Raw genomic sequence first — 16,914 nt, forward strand, 5'->3', positions numbered from 1 at the left:
ATATCATGTCTCAGCACTGTAGGAAGAACAACTGAGAAGTTTAATAAAGTAAAATAAGCACTATTTCAATATAATAATGCTCTATTTTCACGTAAAGCGTTGCATTTATAATGTTACTTAAAGCTGGATTACCTTTGAATTCCAAGGTCTAACTGAATATATGATTATATGAGACACTCCTTATAAGAATACCTCCATAAGAGTTAAAAAGATGACTGATCTCTTGTTAAAGGCCTGTTAAAGCTTCTGTATTTTAACTGTGGAAAGTCATATTTTTACATTATTTCAGATGAAGTTTCAAGGTACACAACCATGTTTAATTGTTTAATGTTTTATGTGGACATTTGTTGGAATTTAGAAACTTTATTTACTGTGTGTGTTTTCAGACATGATGCATAAACAAATGAAAACAACTTAACATGGTTGTCACTGTGATTCATGATCTTTGCTTTTATTATTAATAACAATACTTAGGCATCATTAAACAAAACAAAACAAAAAAAAAATACAAAATAAGAAAAAAATAACACTGTAATTAGGACACAGCTGTTTCTTCTGTATCACCAAGGAAGAGAGGTTGCTGGTTGGTCTTGGTTAGTAAAAAAAAAAAAATGTGGAGGAATGAGGGTGAGTTTGAAAGGAGGGTAATTTATAAAGAAGAGGAGAAAAACTGATTGATGAATGAGGCGGTGGGGAGGGAGGATGTTCTAGTCTTACGAGCTGAATCTGTGATGTGAAGTGGAGACAGGAAAGAAAAGGAGAGGACATGAGGACAGGAGAGAGCTTTCCATTCATTACAGATAAGGCACTTGACATACAAAAACACTTTAAAGCTTATCAACAAAACTGCAACACTTATTATTTCATTAATTCCCCATAAATCTCAAAACTGAAACATGGATCTCCAAAAACCAGATTTCTTAAAAAAAAATTTTTTTTAAAATCAAAGAACATATCTGTAAACCCGTTTCATACACAGAATCATACCTAAAATCATTCACTTAGATCAACACTTAAACTGTCACCAAGGTTATTAAATATAACCCAGGCTCCTTGGCAGTGAACTGATGAAATCTGGCCAATGTTTGTAAAATTTGGAAATAGTTAATCTGTCCAGTTCCATTCAGCTTAGTAAAACTCCTTCATTTCAACAGAGCAACCCACCTTCGCAATGTTTTTATGGGGTTTCATTGGGTGACATCATCAGTGTGATTCAACATTCAACTGGATCAAACTGCTTCAGCCAAAACTAGCAGGAAGCTGCGATTCCCCCTGTAACACTCATTTCTGGGTATTAATGACTGCTCAAACAGCAGAGAACTGAGAATGATCACCTTTGTAGGTCAGACACTTCTTTTGGAAGAGGGAATTGGACATTTGCTGGATTAAAAACTAAACTGGAATTCAAATAAGAAAGTAATTTTTCTTGCTGTTTATCTAAAAAATTTAAACTACATATTATACTCTTTAAACCTTACAAGGCAGACTACTATATAGGTAGCACAGGCCGCATTGGAGAGCAGAGGCACACGGTCCTACTGCAAATTCTTACATTATATAAGAGACACTGTATGTTTGTGCAAAGACGTTGCAATAGCTGAACAAAAACGTAATTGCATAGACAGAAAAATTAGGGAAATAAATGCCCTATTGTTTCACTTTCATAAAACGTTCACTCCTTTGCTCTTTTAGTACAAAACAAAAAAGGTACAACGATATAAAGCAACACAAGATTAAAGCATATAAGCTAGAAATTGGCATTTTAACAGCAAATAGCTGGCTCTAAGGCACACAGTTAGAACAAGAAAGCTAAAGTAGAAGCAGCGTCACCCACTCCTGCGTCCTCTCCACACTTTGCTCCTCTCCATTTTCTCCCCTGTCTCTTTGAAGTTTTGGAACTGACATCTCATACCGACAATCAATACATTTTTCTCTAATGACAAAGCAAAAAAGCCCTGCCACTTAATGTAGTGTATATCATCTGCTGGATCTCTGTGCCCTCTAAAAGTACGAATGAACGTGTGTGAGTGTGTTTTTGTGTCGTGCAAAAGTAACAGTGTCAAATTTCCTCAGGATACCTGCTGTTCTTGGTTTTAGGGAATGATTTGCCCCCACTTTGCCTTCTTCTTGCTCTCTCTTTTCATCCCTCCCTCCTGCTCCCCTGCTGAGGGATATGAGTCCTTCTCACATTCCTACTTCCTGACACTTGTTTGTTTTCACTCTGTCTTGCTGTGGTTGTTGTTGTGGACTGTGTGACCATTCTGCACTGGTCCATTTTTCTTCATGTCTTTCTTATCTTCTGTCTCCCCTTCCTCATCTTCTTCTGATTCATCTGTCTCATCTTTGTCACTCCTTTCATCGTCCACTTTTTCCTGAATGAGAATAAGAGAAAGAGGGTGTGAGGAAAAGAGGCCATTTAGAAACACGTCATAAATCAAGGAGATCTTTCACTCAGACTGTAGTGGAGCTCTGGCCAGTGTCAGTACAAACACAAACTGCCCACCTACAATGTGAAAGGGGTCGCTCGTAGTGATGAATCCACATACAGTTATCAGTTGAATTTGCTGCTCCTGTTTACCTTTATAGTCAGTTTGAGTTAGGCGTATAGCTGTCCCATCCTCAGCTTTACTATTATGGTTCTCTATCACTGCTCTCATAGCAGCAGACAGCTGTTTTCAGTGAAAACCCCTAAAAACCCACTGTACTCAACCAGCTCAGCACTAAACTGAACTCAACTGAGAACTCAATCACAGCTTACACCTTAACTGTACATCCACAGTTGAGGTGTAAGCTGTAAGGTGTAATCTACAAATGTAGATTTCTTTATGTTTGCTTACATTGTTGGTGAGGAAGCGGATTGCTATGCGTATGATGAGGACAGCCCAGAAGATATGTAGACACTGCAGAATCATCAAAAGGCCGTTGAAGAAGTAGTAGCCAAAGAAGGGTTCATAGATGGTCACTGGGTAAACCCACGTACAGTAAATAATCCTACAACAGAGACAGTTAAGATTAAGGACAAGGTAACTGAGCAGCACACAGAAAAATAACATCCAGCAGTAAATTACGATAAAACATTTAAAAACGTGTGTGTACCAGAAGGGGAAGATGACCAAACGAGTGACGATGAAGATCGCAGCAAATACAATGAAGATGTAGTTACAGGCATTTCGCCACCCAGCATAGTTGAACATCTTTGCAGACTGCCAGAGAGAGAAGGAAAAAAGACATTTTGTTTTAATAGGAAAACTGCAGATACATGAGTAATACATTTGTCTGAATAATGAAAATGGTAGTTTGTTTGCCTCTATCCCACCAAAGACAACCAGAGTGTAGTTTCCACCACTAGGTGGCAGCGTATCATAAGTGTACTGCCATCAGAATTCTGATTCTGATGAACTGCATGTGACCAAAATTTAAATCTCAGCTGAGAAGCAGCCTATAAAGAGTGTTAACAGCATTTCTTTTATTGGTAGGGATATATGACAACAACATAAAAATATGTTATGGTGAATATTTATACTGGCCCTGTTTGTATGCTGTACAGATTCTACAACTAATACATGTCAGTCTACCCACTGCTTGTGACTGTAGGCACGTTTCCATAACAAAGTATAGTAATCAAAATACCGTGAATTCAAACTAATTACTCAAAGAGGTGGAGACATTTACCTCAAGGAGGTAATCGGAGGAGTCGTGGACTAGCATGATGAGAGTTCCAGCACGGATGTAGTTAACACACCATGAGAAGCTTATGAGAAGGATGGTTGCTACATGGTGGACAATCTGTTCCTTGAAGTCCTAAACAAAAGGAAATATGGCAAATGGACAAGTGTTACTTATGCTGGGAAAATGAAATTGTTGACAATATACAGTATATTTGTGAGTGGGTCTGTGTTCATGGTGGTAAATCCTGCTTAAGGGGTATCTAGGATAAAACACTGTGTTGGAGGAACACCTTGGGCCTCATTTGAAAGATTTTCCTCACTGCACTCGGCTGACCCAGCAAAGTCAAAGTCCAAACACTCACATTCGCACACACGTGTAACAACAGTCTAATGTCCATCCACAGCCCATGCCAGGTGTCAAACTGATCTGATAGTAAGAACAGACTGTCTTTCTCTTGTGTACAGGTAATCATGATGTAATCATGATTACCTGTACACAAGAAAATCATGATGTAATCATCACATAAAAGGAAAAAAACTCTCAATGAGACTTTAGGCTTAAAACTGTAAGAATTATTGATCAATTTTTGCATTTACTTTTCCTTCCGTCTCATCATAAGTCAAATTCACTCACTTTGCGTTTGACATCAGAAGCCACACTGAAGAGCAGAGAGCTGTAGAAACCCAGCTCAATCATGTAGTACCAATACTGAGATGGCAGGAGAGTCTGCAGGAGAGGAAACAGATCTTGAGCTGCAACTAACCATTATTTGAATTATTGATTAATCTTCCATTTATTCTCTTGATCTTTATTGTTTAGTCTATAAAATGTCAGAAAACAGTCAATCACAACACATTAGAGTCCAGGTTGACACATTCAGATGGCTTGTTTTGTATTGCTGAAACCCTAATATATTCAGCTGATTATCACAGAAGGAAGAGAAGAAAAGAGGGTGGAACTTTTTTTTGGCTTAAAAGACTTAAAGGCTATTATCTAAATTAATTAACTGGTCACTTCAGCTGGGGAACGCTGTCTTTGGAGGGTGTCTTGTGGATTTGTACATCAAGAGTTCTGCAGTGTTCACCAAATTAAATTTAACTCTTTTTAATGCCACACAGAAAGCAATTTAATACCTTCTTCACAATCATGCTGGTCAAAGGACAGAAAAGCAGGGATAATATGGCCATCAGTCAGTAAAGTACATTAATTTTGATTGAGATTTGTAACGTGTTTTTAACAGTACTTCCCTCCTGTATGCAACAATAGTTCCTAGTAACATTATTAATCATTTAACATGCCCTGGATCCAGAGAAGTGGAAAATAACTGATGCATGGATTAACCAACTACAAAATAATGAATCAATTTAAGCTTTTGCTAAAATCAACACTTGCATACAATGAGTCAAAGAGCTTCCCAACTGCTGTAGCTGTCAGTAGTCACGGTCTTTGCTAAAGGTCTGATGGCTGACTGAAACTCCACAAAAACTGATTAAACAGCCTCCTGTGTGCACAATTCACCAATTTGTAGTTTAAAGATGTGTGACGTCTCCCCACAGCCAACAAAAAAAAAAACCTTCAGTAGACAAGAGAAACTATTCAAAACCTTCACCGATTTCAGATTTTTCATACCTCCTCCGGCTTTTTTATGAGGGAACTGAATTGCTTTTTAAGACTTTTCAAAACCTGTAGATACTCTGGTGCATTCAGTGCACACAGACATCCCCGAGACGTACCAGCACAGGGAAGCCTTGCCACATCTCCTTCAGGTCATACAGCCAAGGTTTCTGGAAGGAGAGATGAGATGCGAATGAGACTGCAGAACTGCAGAACTCGACAGGTGTATTTATATCAACTGACTCAGGATGGCAATGAGTCAATGCCGCTCCTCTGACAGTGCGAAAGGTGAGGTTATCACAGCAAAAAAGACCGACCATGGACACCACCAAGTTATGGTGGGAGGACAGGTGACGAACGAGGTTGTGAACATAAAGAGATGACGGACGAAGGTTGAGGTTAACATTGGTACTCACATCAATGAGGGCGGCCAGGCCAGCAATGAAAGCAAGAAGGTAAAAGGTAAATCTCCAACTGCAAGAGAACACACACATACAAATACACTATCTATTCAGTCAATGGGGAAAAGACAATAGACACATTTTCTACCAGCAAACACATAAATGCATCGCACACAGAGTCACAAACACAAGAATGCACGCTGGAGAGAAATACTAGGCAGAGTGAACAGCCTGGAAAAATGTGGTGAGCTACGCTGAGAATGTCAAATCAGGACACACACACACGCACACACACACTCAAAGCCTAGCAGACAGTGAGAGATGTCAGACAGTATACTTTCTGTTAATATCCTTCAACAGAGATAGTGAGCGGTCATTCTAAATGCAACCTCTCATACAGGTGTAGAAAGAGGATTTCATACAAAAAACACTGGAGCAGAGACAGACAGAAGGTGGACACAGAGAAAGAAGAGACAGTGAGAGCGTGAGGAATACACCAGTGGGGAACAGAATAAGGGTGGGAGACAAACAATAGACTGATTCAGAAGAGTAATGTCGTAACACAAGCAGTGAAAGACACACCATAACCACAGAGTGACAAACATGCAGTCACAAGCACATCTTCACACATCATATGCACATCAGTCCACGAAGTTACTTAAATATAACTTTTCTCACATTTTCACACAAACGTACAGCAGGCACAGAAACACATACACAACTCTGATTGACTGACTTCTTGCAGATTAAAGGGTCAGTTCACCTAATTATAAAAAATATTTTATTTCATAAATATTTTCACTTCTATTTAGTGGTGTCTGGCCATGTAGATAGTTTTGGTTTAATTTGTTCACTTTATTAGATATCTATCTCAGAGCTAGAGTGGCAACTGTTATTTTTATTATCGATTAAACTGCCACACATCAGAAAATAGTTAAAAATAAAAAATACCAGTCACAATTTCCTCTCCCTGAAGAGAAGCCTACACTAGGGTTTTTATTTCTGCCTTTCTTCTCTGAACTAAAAAAAATATTGATTATCACATAAAAAATTGGTGCTAAATTATTGACTAATTTTGTCAAATAAAAGTATGTTGATCGACGAACCATTTCAGCTCTTCTTTATTTTGGGTGAACTGACCCTTTAGCCATGTAAAAAGTTGATGTTGATCTAAACAAGAACAGTGGCCACGACAGTGAAACAAATGAATGACTGTTCATGATAGTCATGTGACTACAGAGGAGTTATACATACAACCCTTCACACGGGGTGGAATAATGCATTAACAGATTCTCTATGAATGAGTTCGTCCACATGCATATCACTGTGTATTTGCCTGTGTTTCAGTCCTGGTGACACTAAGAGTATCATGCTATGTGAGGCTGTTGATGGCACCCTTCTAGATAAGTACGTCTTTTGCACTGTATTTCAAGTGTCATCTGTAGCCACAGTGCAAATCCTGCCAGATTAACTACAGTAACACTGTATTATCAGGTTATCATGTTGTCTTAATTCTGCTTCTGTTGTAGTAATTGCTCACATGTAAAAATAACCAGCAGTGGTGACAGAGCCCCTGTTGCAGAGGCCCTGCACTAATGAGTGTGTGAATGTTTGGATTTGTGTGTGTGTGTGTGTGTATGAGAGGAGTAGGGGCTACAGGCATGGCTGCAGCAGAGTGGCATTGTAATGAGTTCATGTTAAAAATAGAGGGCTGCTTTTGCCCTCAGAAATGTGCTCATATAGCCAGAGGAACGCCAGGGTGGACAGCTGTTTCAACCTGATCTATAGCTCTACAGCATTTATATTTAAACGTCAGAGAGAGTGTGTTTGTGTGTTTACCTGGCTTCTCGAAATTTTTTGAGCAAACTCGGTCTGTCCTGGTTCCTCCGTCTCCTGAACCATCGCTGCACTTGTCTTTCTGAATAACCAGTCTGCTTGCAAAGACTTGCTATTGAACTCTGAGTACAACACAAACAGGCCAGGTTTAAGTATTTAATTACCTGGCAACACACATAGTAAGGTGCTTTGTCTTTTCTGAAATATTTATATTTACCTGTTTGGGGTGTTTGGTAATATTACAGTAGTAGGACTCCAGTGTGGGGTTATGAGGGGCTTTGAGCCGTACTGTCTCTTTCACCCCGAGTAGAGAGGCCAGGGGTGTAGCCACTGTCCTGCAATTATAAAAAGGTTGTTGAGACACAAACAGATATGAAAAGAGGAGACAATTATGTGAAGAAGAGTCAAAAACCAAGAACAGGTTAGAAACCAAAGAAGCATGGATGCAGTGAAGGGTGAAACCACTAAAAAGCTTTTTTGTTGTGAGAAATGACAAAACCAAATTGGAAAAAAAATTAAGCTAATATAAAACGTGGCAATAAAATGTTATTATAGACATTATAGTTTAATAGATGTAAACGAGAATGTTGATGTATACAGTGTTTAATACAAAAATTACATGGAGTGAAGCATGGTAAGGGCCTTGCTGCCACATGTTGAATGTTTGTCTCAATAAAGTGTTGCTCTTTCAGGAAGTGCCTTCTGAAAATATCTGTCCTGATGACCCACAAAACAACAAGTATCACTCATGTTTCTAAACAGATTCATGTTATTTGTGCTGTTTGTTTGTCATCGAACTCAAGTTTCCAGTTAGTCCACTTTTGGTTACTTTAGTTATGCCACCCTATGGCTGGATGGGAAGTAGGAAGAAAAAAACAACATGGACTCTGTAAGGACTGTCAGAAGATTAGCTATTGGAAACAGGAACACTGCAATTGTTTGAGAAACAATACAAATCACTTGGAAGAGCAGACCTTTACTTTTTATAAAGCAGGGCACAGCATAAGGAGAATTAAATAATTGCTAAATTAAATAAAAGCAAGAGATAAAAACAGCATTCTGAAGTAAAATAATCTAAGATCAGGAAGAGATGACCGGGCTAAAGGAGGAAAAGGGAAGTGAAAGCAACAGAAAAGGGGAAAAAAGAGTTAGATTGGACAAAAGGAAAAATATGTGAATGCAGAGGAAGCAAGAGTCTGAATTAATAACCAAAGACACAGACAAGGAGCACAGGTACTGGGTAAGACTGAATGAAAAAATGGACGGACCTCTCAAAGATTTGACGAATAATGAGGAATACGAGGGCCATTGGCAGCGCGACCCACAGGTCGCGGGCTTTGGCGTATACTCGTCCATCCCGATCCTCCAGGTCAGCCCAGCCCAGGCCCTCCGGAAACCACAGCCGCTCCTGCCAGAACCACTCACTCAGCTCTGACAGCATCCTGCAACACAGGACACACAAGCAGTCAGCACCACTTTTATGCATTTATTAGGCTGTAAAGCTAAAGACTCAAAACCTAAGATACACATGTTGCAGAGGCAGAATCCACACCCAAACAAAACCGAATACATGGTTCCACCTGCAATCTGAATACACAAGCAGTCTGTAGGGGCTAACTTTAAAGGTACCTGCTATACGGGCCTGGCTGTGTATCTGGGAAGACGTCTTTGATTGGAAATGTTTGGTGCCATGTAATTAAAAGAATTACATGATGGTACCAACGTTTTCCCTCTTACTGGAAACCTGCCTGTAGGTTTTTCCTAATGCATATAACAGAGCACATGCAGCATGCTGGGTGTTCAGGAGGTCCACGTGAAGGAGGAGAAATCAGACCAACAACTGAGCAAATCCTTTCCTTCACGCTTTTAACACCAATTGACAGCAGCTGTGAGAGTTGGTTTTGACTTAGAGAGTGCAGAGATGAATATTGCTGCCACTAAGTTCAGGGAGTGGCAGAGAAAGGGAGTAAAAAAGTCAGCGGTAAGGGAGAGTGTCTAGTGTCTGAAGGAAGTGAGTCACGATTCAGGCACATGTGCAAAGCCGTGGGGGCACCCCCCACACAATCCATCTCTGGAGTCCCCTTGCAGACCTACTGTAACTCCCCTCCCGCCCACTGCAGCTGTAAATGCCAAAACCATATAACCGCTTCACTTTCACTCCCATCCCCACCCTGCTGCTCCCTGCCAGTAATCAAGAAGGATTCCCTCTTTGGCCCAGAGAGCCAAAGCCATGTGTAATGCTCTCCCTCCCTTGACTACCTTTAAAATATCAGTATGCAGTTCAAATTACGTTTTGGGAATAACGTACTGATAAACATTCTTCTGAAGAAAAGCAGGGTGTGGTAAAACAACGCTTACTAAACTTTTTCCACTGACTGTTTGCTTCATGAATAAGATTCACAAAAATAATAAGTCCTTGATGAAGTTTTAGATAATAATGACTTAGTACTTGACTTGCTGAGAAAAATAGCGAAAATTCTCTATTTTTATAAAGTGGACCCTGAGTAGCTTAAAAAGTGTCTTGAATTTAAAATCCTTAAGATTTTAAATTAGCCATTTAATAGCCATGCTACATATTTACATTCTCCTAATATCATCTGTATTGCAGTTTTCAAAAGAGAGACCACCATTTCCACCCTGGATTCAAATTGCCTCCCTGCGTATACCTATATGATGTGATTCAGAAATCTGACTGTTCCATGCCAACTTCTGGTACTTTCAATCAGCCGTATCTGTCAGTGTCCTTATCTATGTTTTAAACCCTGACTAGTTCTTTAAATACAGCTAATTCAGATCAGATCTTCATGTTTGACACTGGAAGACCACCCTTCATTAAGTCAACCCTAAAGGTCAAACATACTGCTGCTCGCTGTAGCCTCTGACACTGTCCATGAGATGGTGTCATGGCCGAGTGTGTCGGTTATTTTCCACATCATGTCACGTTAGTCATGGCCCCCGTTTCCTGTTGCAACAGCATGGCTGGCCAAGCACTGGGCTTCCCCTCTCTCTCCTTCTCCTCCCTCAGCACAGGTGGTGGTGGATGGGAAGGGTGACATACTTTTCCCAGTTATTTTGCCAGTTCTTCCACTTCCATCTTATTTCTCTCTCCTAGGAGTGTCCAGCCAGATCTTGTGAGCGCTGCTGAACAGCATGTTTGCGTGTGCATATCAGGCCCCATAAAGAAGCTGTGTAATCTAAGCTTCTGAACACAAATGCGGATGGTTCAAAGGCCAGAAGCGCTGAGGAATGGAGACAGGTGGTCTGTGCTAACATCACTGTGCAATAAATGATTTCCCTTAATAACGACTGACTGACCATAAACTGTTAATAAATGTATCAGGTATAATTACGCTCAACATAGCGCACTCTCACACACATTCCCAAATACAAACATACACACACCCAAAAACAAACGACAAAGGAGGAAATACTTTCTTTCAAATTCTTTCTATTTTGCGCTGCTACAATAGTTAGCCATGTGGAGGAAATTTAGGATCCCAGAGGATTTTTTCAGGGTTACTTGTTGAGCTCATCCAGTGAGTTCAGCATGTTAAAGCACTTTTCCCCCCACAGCTTTCCTAACACCACATTCCATTGGCCCGCAGGATCATATGACCATACTCTGACCATTTCAAAGGTCCAATAAAAATAAAGGATGCCTCTGGCAGGGGAGGGAGAAAGGAAGTTCTCTGACTGTGTCTCTCTTTCTGTCTTCCTCACTATGAATATACATTACAAGGATGTGGTGATTGTAAACAGAGATCAAGCTCCAGGCTGGCAGAGCCCAGCTCCAGCTGTTACTGATGTTTCTTTTCTGTTCTGCCTGAATCCTAAGTTTACAAACCCAGAATGCAGTTTCTAAAAAAAATGAAAAAAGAAATGAAGGAAGCAACCCTCTAAGGAAAACCTAAACAGACCAGACTGGAGCCTGGTACAGAGCCCAGGAAGATCTGAAGAATGTAAACACACTGCCACCATATTGAGGGTGAGACCCAGCTTCCCCATTCACTCTCCATGGATGAATAGCATCTTATGGAGTTTTACAGTCAACCAATACTTTGTTTATCCGAATGATAGGAGACTGAGTCGACTAGAGGAATGTAAGTCATGAGACAGTAGTAATGTGCTCTGACTGTGAGTCACTCATAACATACCATCCATGTGTGCACAACTACCCATTTACTCATATCCATCCATACTTAAGTTGCTCACTGACAGCTGAATCATTCAAACCACAATTTTTTTTTTAAGTTAGCAAGAGACAGACACACGGAGACCAGACATCTTGGACAGAGTATGCTGTAGACTATATGATACGAGAGGTCACAGCTGAGTTTGCAGGTCAGAGGGTTTGATAAGTCACAGACAGAATGGCACATTGACTACATGTTAATATCACAAAAGATCACAAGACTGGAGTGAAAATGGATAAATCAGCAGCTCTGAATTAAATCATGGCCTTGAATGTTGCTGTAGCTCATATTAAGTTATGTTTACAGTACAGCGTTGTACAGACTGATTATTGTCACTTAAGAGCTACAATAAACACAAGTGCACACACAAATACGAATTCAAACTGATGTACCTATGAATGAATTACAACTAAATTAACTAGGGCTGAGTTCAGTACTTTCTGGGTACTGACTAAAATGTTTCTCCAGCACAGAAAAAAGAATCATCAATCATTAGTTCATTGTTGTGCTTACTGTGTCTTAGACTTAATTTTATTTAAGCTAAGTTCTCATTTTGGTGTCAGAAAGTCATTTATGATATTGACGCTCGTACCCACTCCTGGCACACTGGTCTAATGCATATTGGGTACAGGGGTATCGTGGTACTGGGTATAGAGACCATATATTACTAGTACTACTGCTATATTGTATATACCTCTCCGTCATGCTGTACCCTGTACCCTGCTGATATGATGGAGGAGCCCGAGGACAAAATCTTCAGATTATCTATCTGCAATGACTATTTCACTGATAAACCTGAAAGTCAAAACCAGACATTGTAGTAGTCTTCTGCTGCCTTTAAAATACTTAAGTACACCAGCCTTCCTTTCTAAGAGATTACCTTCAATACATTTGATCAATAAGATTTTCTGTGTACCATGAAGGTATAGATTAAACTTGAATCAATCAGTCTATTGAGAAAAATCTATTCTGATAAGCTACTAATTGTTTGAGTCATTTTTCAGGTAGTTTTTAAGTTTGACAACCCTCTATACTGACATCCTTCACTTCTTGTGGTTCAACATGCAGCCACAGTTCACAGTAAAAAGCATGAAATTGTCAATGCACATACTGTGGGATGAGGTGGCAGTTCAGGAGGCTGGCATGCTTTGTGCACATGGCTGATTAGCTGTAACTCAGGTCATGCCTTGGACATTTTGAGCCAGAGGGTTTTGAGGGTGAGTCACACAAATCCTTCACATTTTAGACGTTCCTTGGGATAACCGTTTGAAAGAAAACAACTGTGTTGCTGTTTTTTTTTTTTTAATCAAAGTACATGAACAGAGAGGAAGTACAAAGATTGCAGAGAAGGACATACTGTAAGAGGGAGAAAACATCAAATTATCCCAGGGGCAGACAGTCAGTCTGTGCTTTAGATAGAGATCACAACAAAGTCAATTTCAAGACCTTTGACACTGATCTGTGACCCTGATGAATTATTGATGGGGAGATTTAATCAGTCAGCATGCTGATTTAAATAGGCCGGTTCAGGAGGTGTGAAGGTAATATTGTCATGCTGATTCTCTGCTCCTGTTCTTTCTGTTGACTGAAGCCCTGCAGGGTAATGATAATCAAACACTGACAACACTGAGGTGCCTCTGTGCAAAGAAAGTCAAGGCAACATTCCTGTCTTCAACTGAATTACTGATTACTCAATGAACAGGAGCAAAAGATGTAATTATTGACATAAGTTATTTTCTGTCCAGGTTTGGGAGAGATGCAGCAAAAACTAAAGCATATAAAACCTGTTCTTTTTTACCACTTTCAGGGGTTTGTGAGTCACAAGAGGGTTTCTCCTCTTAATGAATCCTTCAGTTAGTTTAACAAATGGACAGTCACTGATTGTAATTCTTGATTGAGTTAATTAATCAGTTATCAAAATTGTTGTCGAATAATTTTCTTTTTGTCGATCAACCAATTTATTGCATGACTGTTTCAGCACTACAGTCAGGCTTTCATAAGACTTGATCCAAAGATCAGCGTGATGTTTGTCTTGGATACAAATATTTTTATCAAGGCATGCACACGTATTTTATTTGCATTTACAGCCTATCATCATGTCACAGATTTGCAAGTTTGAGTATGAATGCATGCTCATGGTGGCATACACAATTCTCAAATGATTACAAACAAAATTGAACAAAACAACAAGGCTATTCCCATAACGTTCCTGTGGGGACTTCATTATACGTCAATGACTTTACAGCTACGTCATATCAACTTATGAGATTCCTGCTCTCTAAATCTTTTATATCCAGGCCTTTGCTGTCACTGTGGTGTTCATACTACCTTTAATGCTTCCAACTACTACTAGCCAATGGCTACTCTAAATGAAAGTGGCAGAAGAACCTGTAGACTAGAGGTGAAAGAAATATTCAGGGCTTTTAGTAATATATAAAAGCACCAACACAACCATGTAAAAACACTCTGTAAGTCCTGCATCCAAAATTCTACTTAAGAGTCCAGAGATGTTGACAGCAGACTGTACTTGGAGTATTTAAAAGTACTCAAAACTGGATGATATATTTTCATATATTACAGTTTTGTTAATACTGATGCATCGGTGCATAGGCAGCACTTTACTGTTGCAGTTTGTCAAGGTGGAGCTAATGTTAAACAACTGCATTTATAGTTACACAAGTTAGTCCAGTGGTTCCCATCCTCGGGGAGAGGCCCCTCCAAAGTGTCACAACATAACTCTGAGGGAACATGAGGCACTTAACAGGGCAGAAAAGCAGACAAAATAAAATTCTGCTGCACAAAATTGTATTCTTGTTTTAGACATGTCTCTAGTCTTTTTGTTGTGAATTATTCGATATGTCTACCTCTGTGGGCCTCATCTTCAAACACTTGTTTAAATGAAACAACATGAAGAGTTGATGGAACTGCTAACATCTGATAAACATCTGAAACATGTCAAGAGGCACCAACCTGACACTGCTCCTATTTGTAAGTCAGAAAAGGTTGTGGGAATAAATGGGAAACGTTTATTTAATCTTCAACAATAAATGACATTTTATCTAATGTTTTTTTAATCTAAAATCTTAATCTTAAAAGTAATGGTAACACTTTTCTTGTGGCTCTGTGATTTCCTAACGAATTCCTACAAAGTTCCCCAGAAACAACTATGTAATTTGGGACTAATTATAGGAAAAACTGGTAAGTGAGTTGGTTTGCTTCCGGTTTATCAGTACCAGTTGATTGTTTGTGTAATAATCTTTTAGTCAGTGCTCAGCGGGTCAGCTGAACATGCAAAAATGCAAAATTTGTCTACAGACAAGTGCAGAACTCAACATGTAAGGAGAACAAAGCTTCCACTAACGAAGGAGGTCTTTAAAGAACATTCTTCTGGAGGTCAATAACCAGGTATAAACTCAAGACAGCTCACCAATCTCTAAGTGAAATAACTGAGATAACAGACCTTGGTTTCTGTTTTCCCTGTAATTTTTATCTAATCACACTGTTTTTACCAGGGTATTTCAAAGAAAATTATCAGGGTAATAACCGGCCTGTGAAATAAAGTGTTACCAATGTGATTATTTGCTACAGATAACTAATAAATATAGTGGAGTAAACAATACTTTCCCTCTGAAATGTAGAGGAATAGAGGTATCAAGCAGCATAAAACAGAAGAACTCAAAGTCCACTTTGAGTACTTGAGTCCAGTTACTTTCCACCATTGGTGAAAACCACAGTGATGCCAGAAGGAAGAGTCCCAAGCAAATCACATATCAAATCGTACCGGTTGTATTTCCCCGGATATCGTTGTGTCTGTGGCCAGAGTACGCGTTGTTACAGTGATAATGTGGCATAATCTGCTGCTAGTTAGCAAACTTTGGAAAGAGACCCAGCATTAAGCCACGCGCCAGGCCGCCCTCGTGTCTTCATATCAGACAACAGAGATTAACGGTTATTAACGTACTTAAAATGGCAACAACTCTACGACGCCATTTATGCGTTTTAGCCGTCAAAACCCAAACCCGTTACATCTAATTAACCGACCCGTACATGAATGCGTAATGACGTCTGAGCGAGGTGGGGATGCGGAGAGCCGCAAACACACTCACGCACACATAAACCGTGTACTTGCCAACATGAAAGTGAAACGGTACTTACTTTGGTGTTTTCCCTCCGAACTGAGGCGAAAAATGCGGCTTTCTGGTGTCTTTTATTTGGTCTTTTTCCACAAAGTGGTCCGGGTCCCACCTAGCTAGCTAAAAACCTAACGGTCCTGTTGAGGGTGCCCAGCCCGCTGTTTGTGCTGAGAAGGGCGCAGTTTGTGTCCAAGTTTAGTATCCGGACTGATTTTTACATCTTTCCATTGAGTATAAAGTTTGTTTTTTTCTATAGGCAGCGATTAATGGGGATAAAAACAAAAAAAAAAAAACGGGAGAATATGTGAGATGCTGCAATGCGACCGGCAATTTTTCTCCCAGCAAATGTTCAGGCTATTTTCACCCTCTCGTCGTGTCCCAGCTAATCTCTCCCCCTCCTGTGTGTCCCGGGAGTCGGCGGGGTCTATGTGGGTGTCTGGCCGGGCAGAGGCGGAGGTCTGGCCTGCAGGAGAGAGGACTGAGAGAAGCACATAGAGGGAGGAGTGAGGGGATAACGGAGAGGGAGGGACGCAGATGACGTCCAAGCACATGAGAGAGCATTTGGCTGACACACACACACACACACACACACACACATCCGCGTTTTGTTTCCGGTTGGGAAGAAGCTTAACCCCTGTTTCTTTCTTTCTTTGTCTTATTTTTAGCCCAACATTTTCTGCAATTTTACGTTTTTTATTGAATGATAAAAGTACGTTTTTTTTTCTCGGCTGTGCGTTTCATGTCTTCCACACGAGCCACAGCTTTCGCCCCCTCAGCTCTGACCTTTGACCTCCTTGTTATTTGCATACGCAGCATAATTTAGTGCTGCACTCATTCACTGTGAATTTTCAGCTTTGTATAAAATTACTTTGGCTGATTTAGAGCTCCAAGGAGAAAAATGACTGGCAACTACTGAGGTCACTGATTAATGGTTTCAATTCTTTATTTTTCAAGCAAAAATTCTTATGGCCACAGCCCTTTTTCTGATGGAATAGGCTATCCTCCCGTCCTTTTAACCCATGACCTATAAAAGAAGCATGTGAGGGGATACAGGCTGACATAAAGTCC

The 16,914-nt window shown here is 40.0% G+C and overlaps 1 protein-coding gene across 1 annotated transcript; it reads right to left on the reverse strand.

The window, feature by feature from the left end:
- Positions 1 to 413: 413 nt before the first annotated feature.
- Positions 414 to 16,303, reverse strand: cers2b (ceramide synthase 2b). The gene is made up of 11 exons (XM_041044977.1): positions 15,869 to 16,303; positions 8,789 to 8,962; positions 7,738 to 7,855; positions 7,524 to 7,642; positions 5,700 to 5,757; positions 5,403 to 5,453; positions 4,303 to 4,395; positions 3,673 to 3,801; positions 3,097 to 3,203; positions 2,838 to 2,991; positions 414 to 2,372 (listed from the first exon to the last, which is right to left on the reverse strand). The coding sequence occupies exons 2-11, from the start codon at positions 8,959 to 8,961 to the stop codon at positions 2,217 to 2,219; spliced, it is 1,158 nt and encodes a 385-aa protein (XP_040900911.1). The 5' UTR covers position 8,962; positions 15,869 to 16,303; the 3' UTR covers positions 414 to 2,216.
- Between the last annotated feature and the right edge of the window lie 611 nt (positions 16,304 to 16,914).

This window comes from Toxotes jaculatrix, chromosome 8 (genome assembly GCF_017976425.1).
Source record: "Toxotes jaculatrix isolate fToxJac2 chromosome 8, fToxJac2.pri, whole genome shotgun sequence".
NCBI lineage: Eukaryota > Metazoa > Chordata > Actinopteri > Toxotidae > Toxotes > Toxotes jaculatrix.

Coding starts and splice junctions, on each gene's coding strand:
- cers2b (XM_041044977.1), bottom strand. CDS start 8,961: ATGCTGTCAGAGCTGAGTGAGTGGTTCTGGCAGGAGCGGCTGTGGTTT. Junction 5,454..5,699: donor GCCTGGCCGCCCTCATTGAT/GTGAGTACCAAT, acceptor CTCTCCTTCCAG/AAACCTTGGCTGTATGACCT. Junction 3,204..3,672: donor CCTCCGATTACCTCCTTGAG/GTAAATGTCTCC, acceptor TCTCTCTGGCAG/TCTGCAAAGATGTTCAACTA.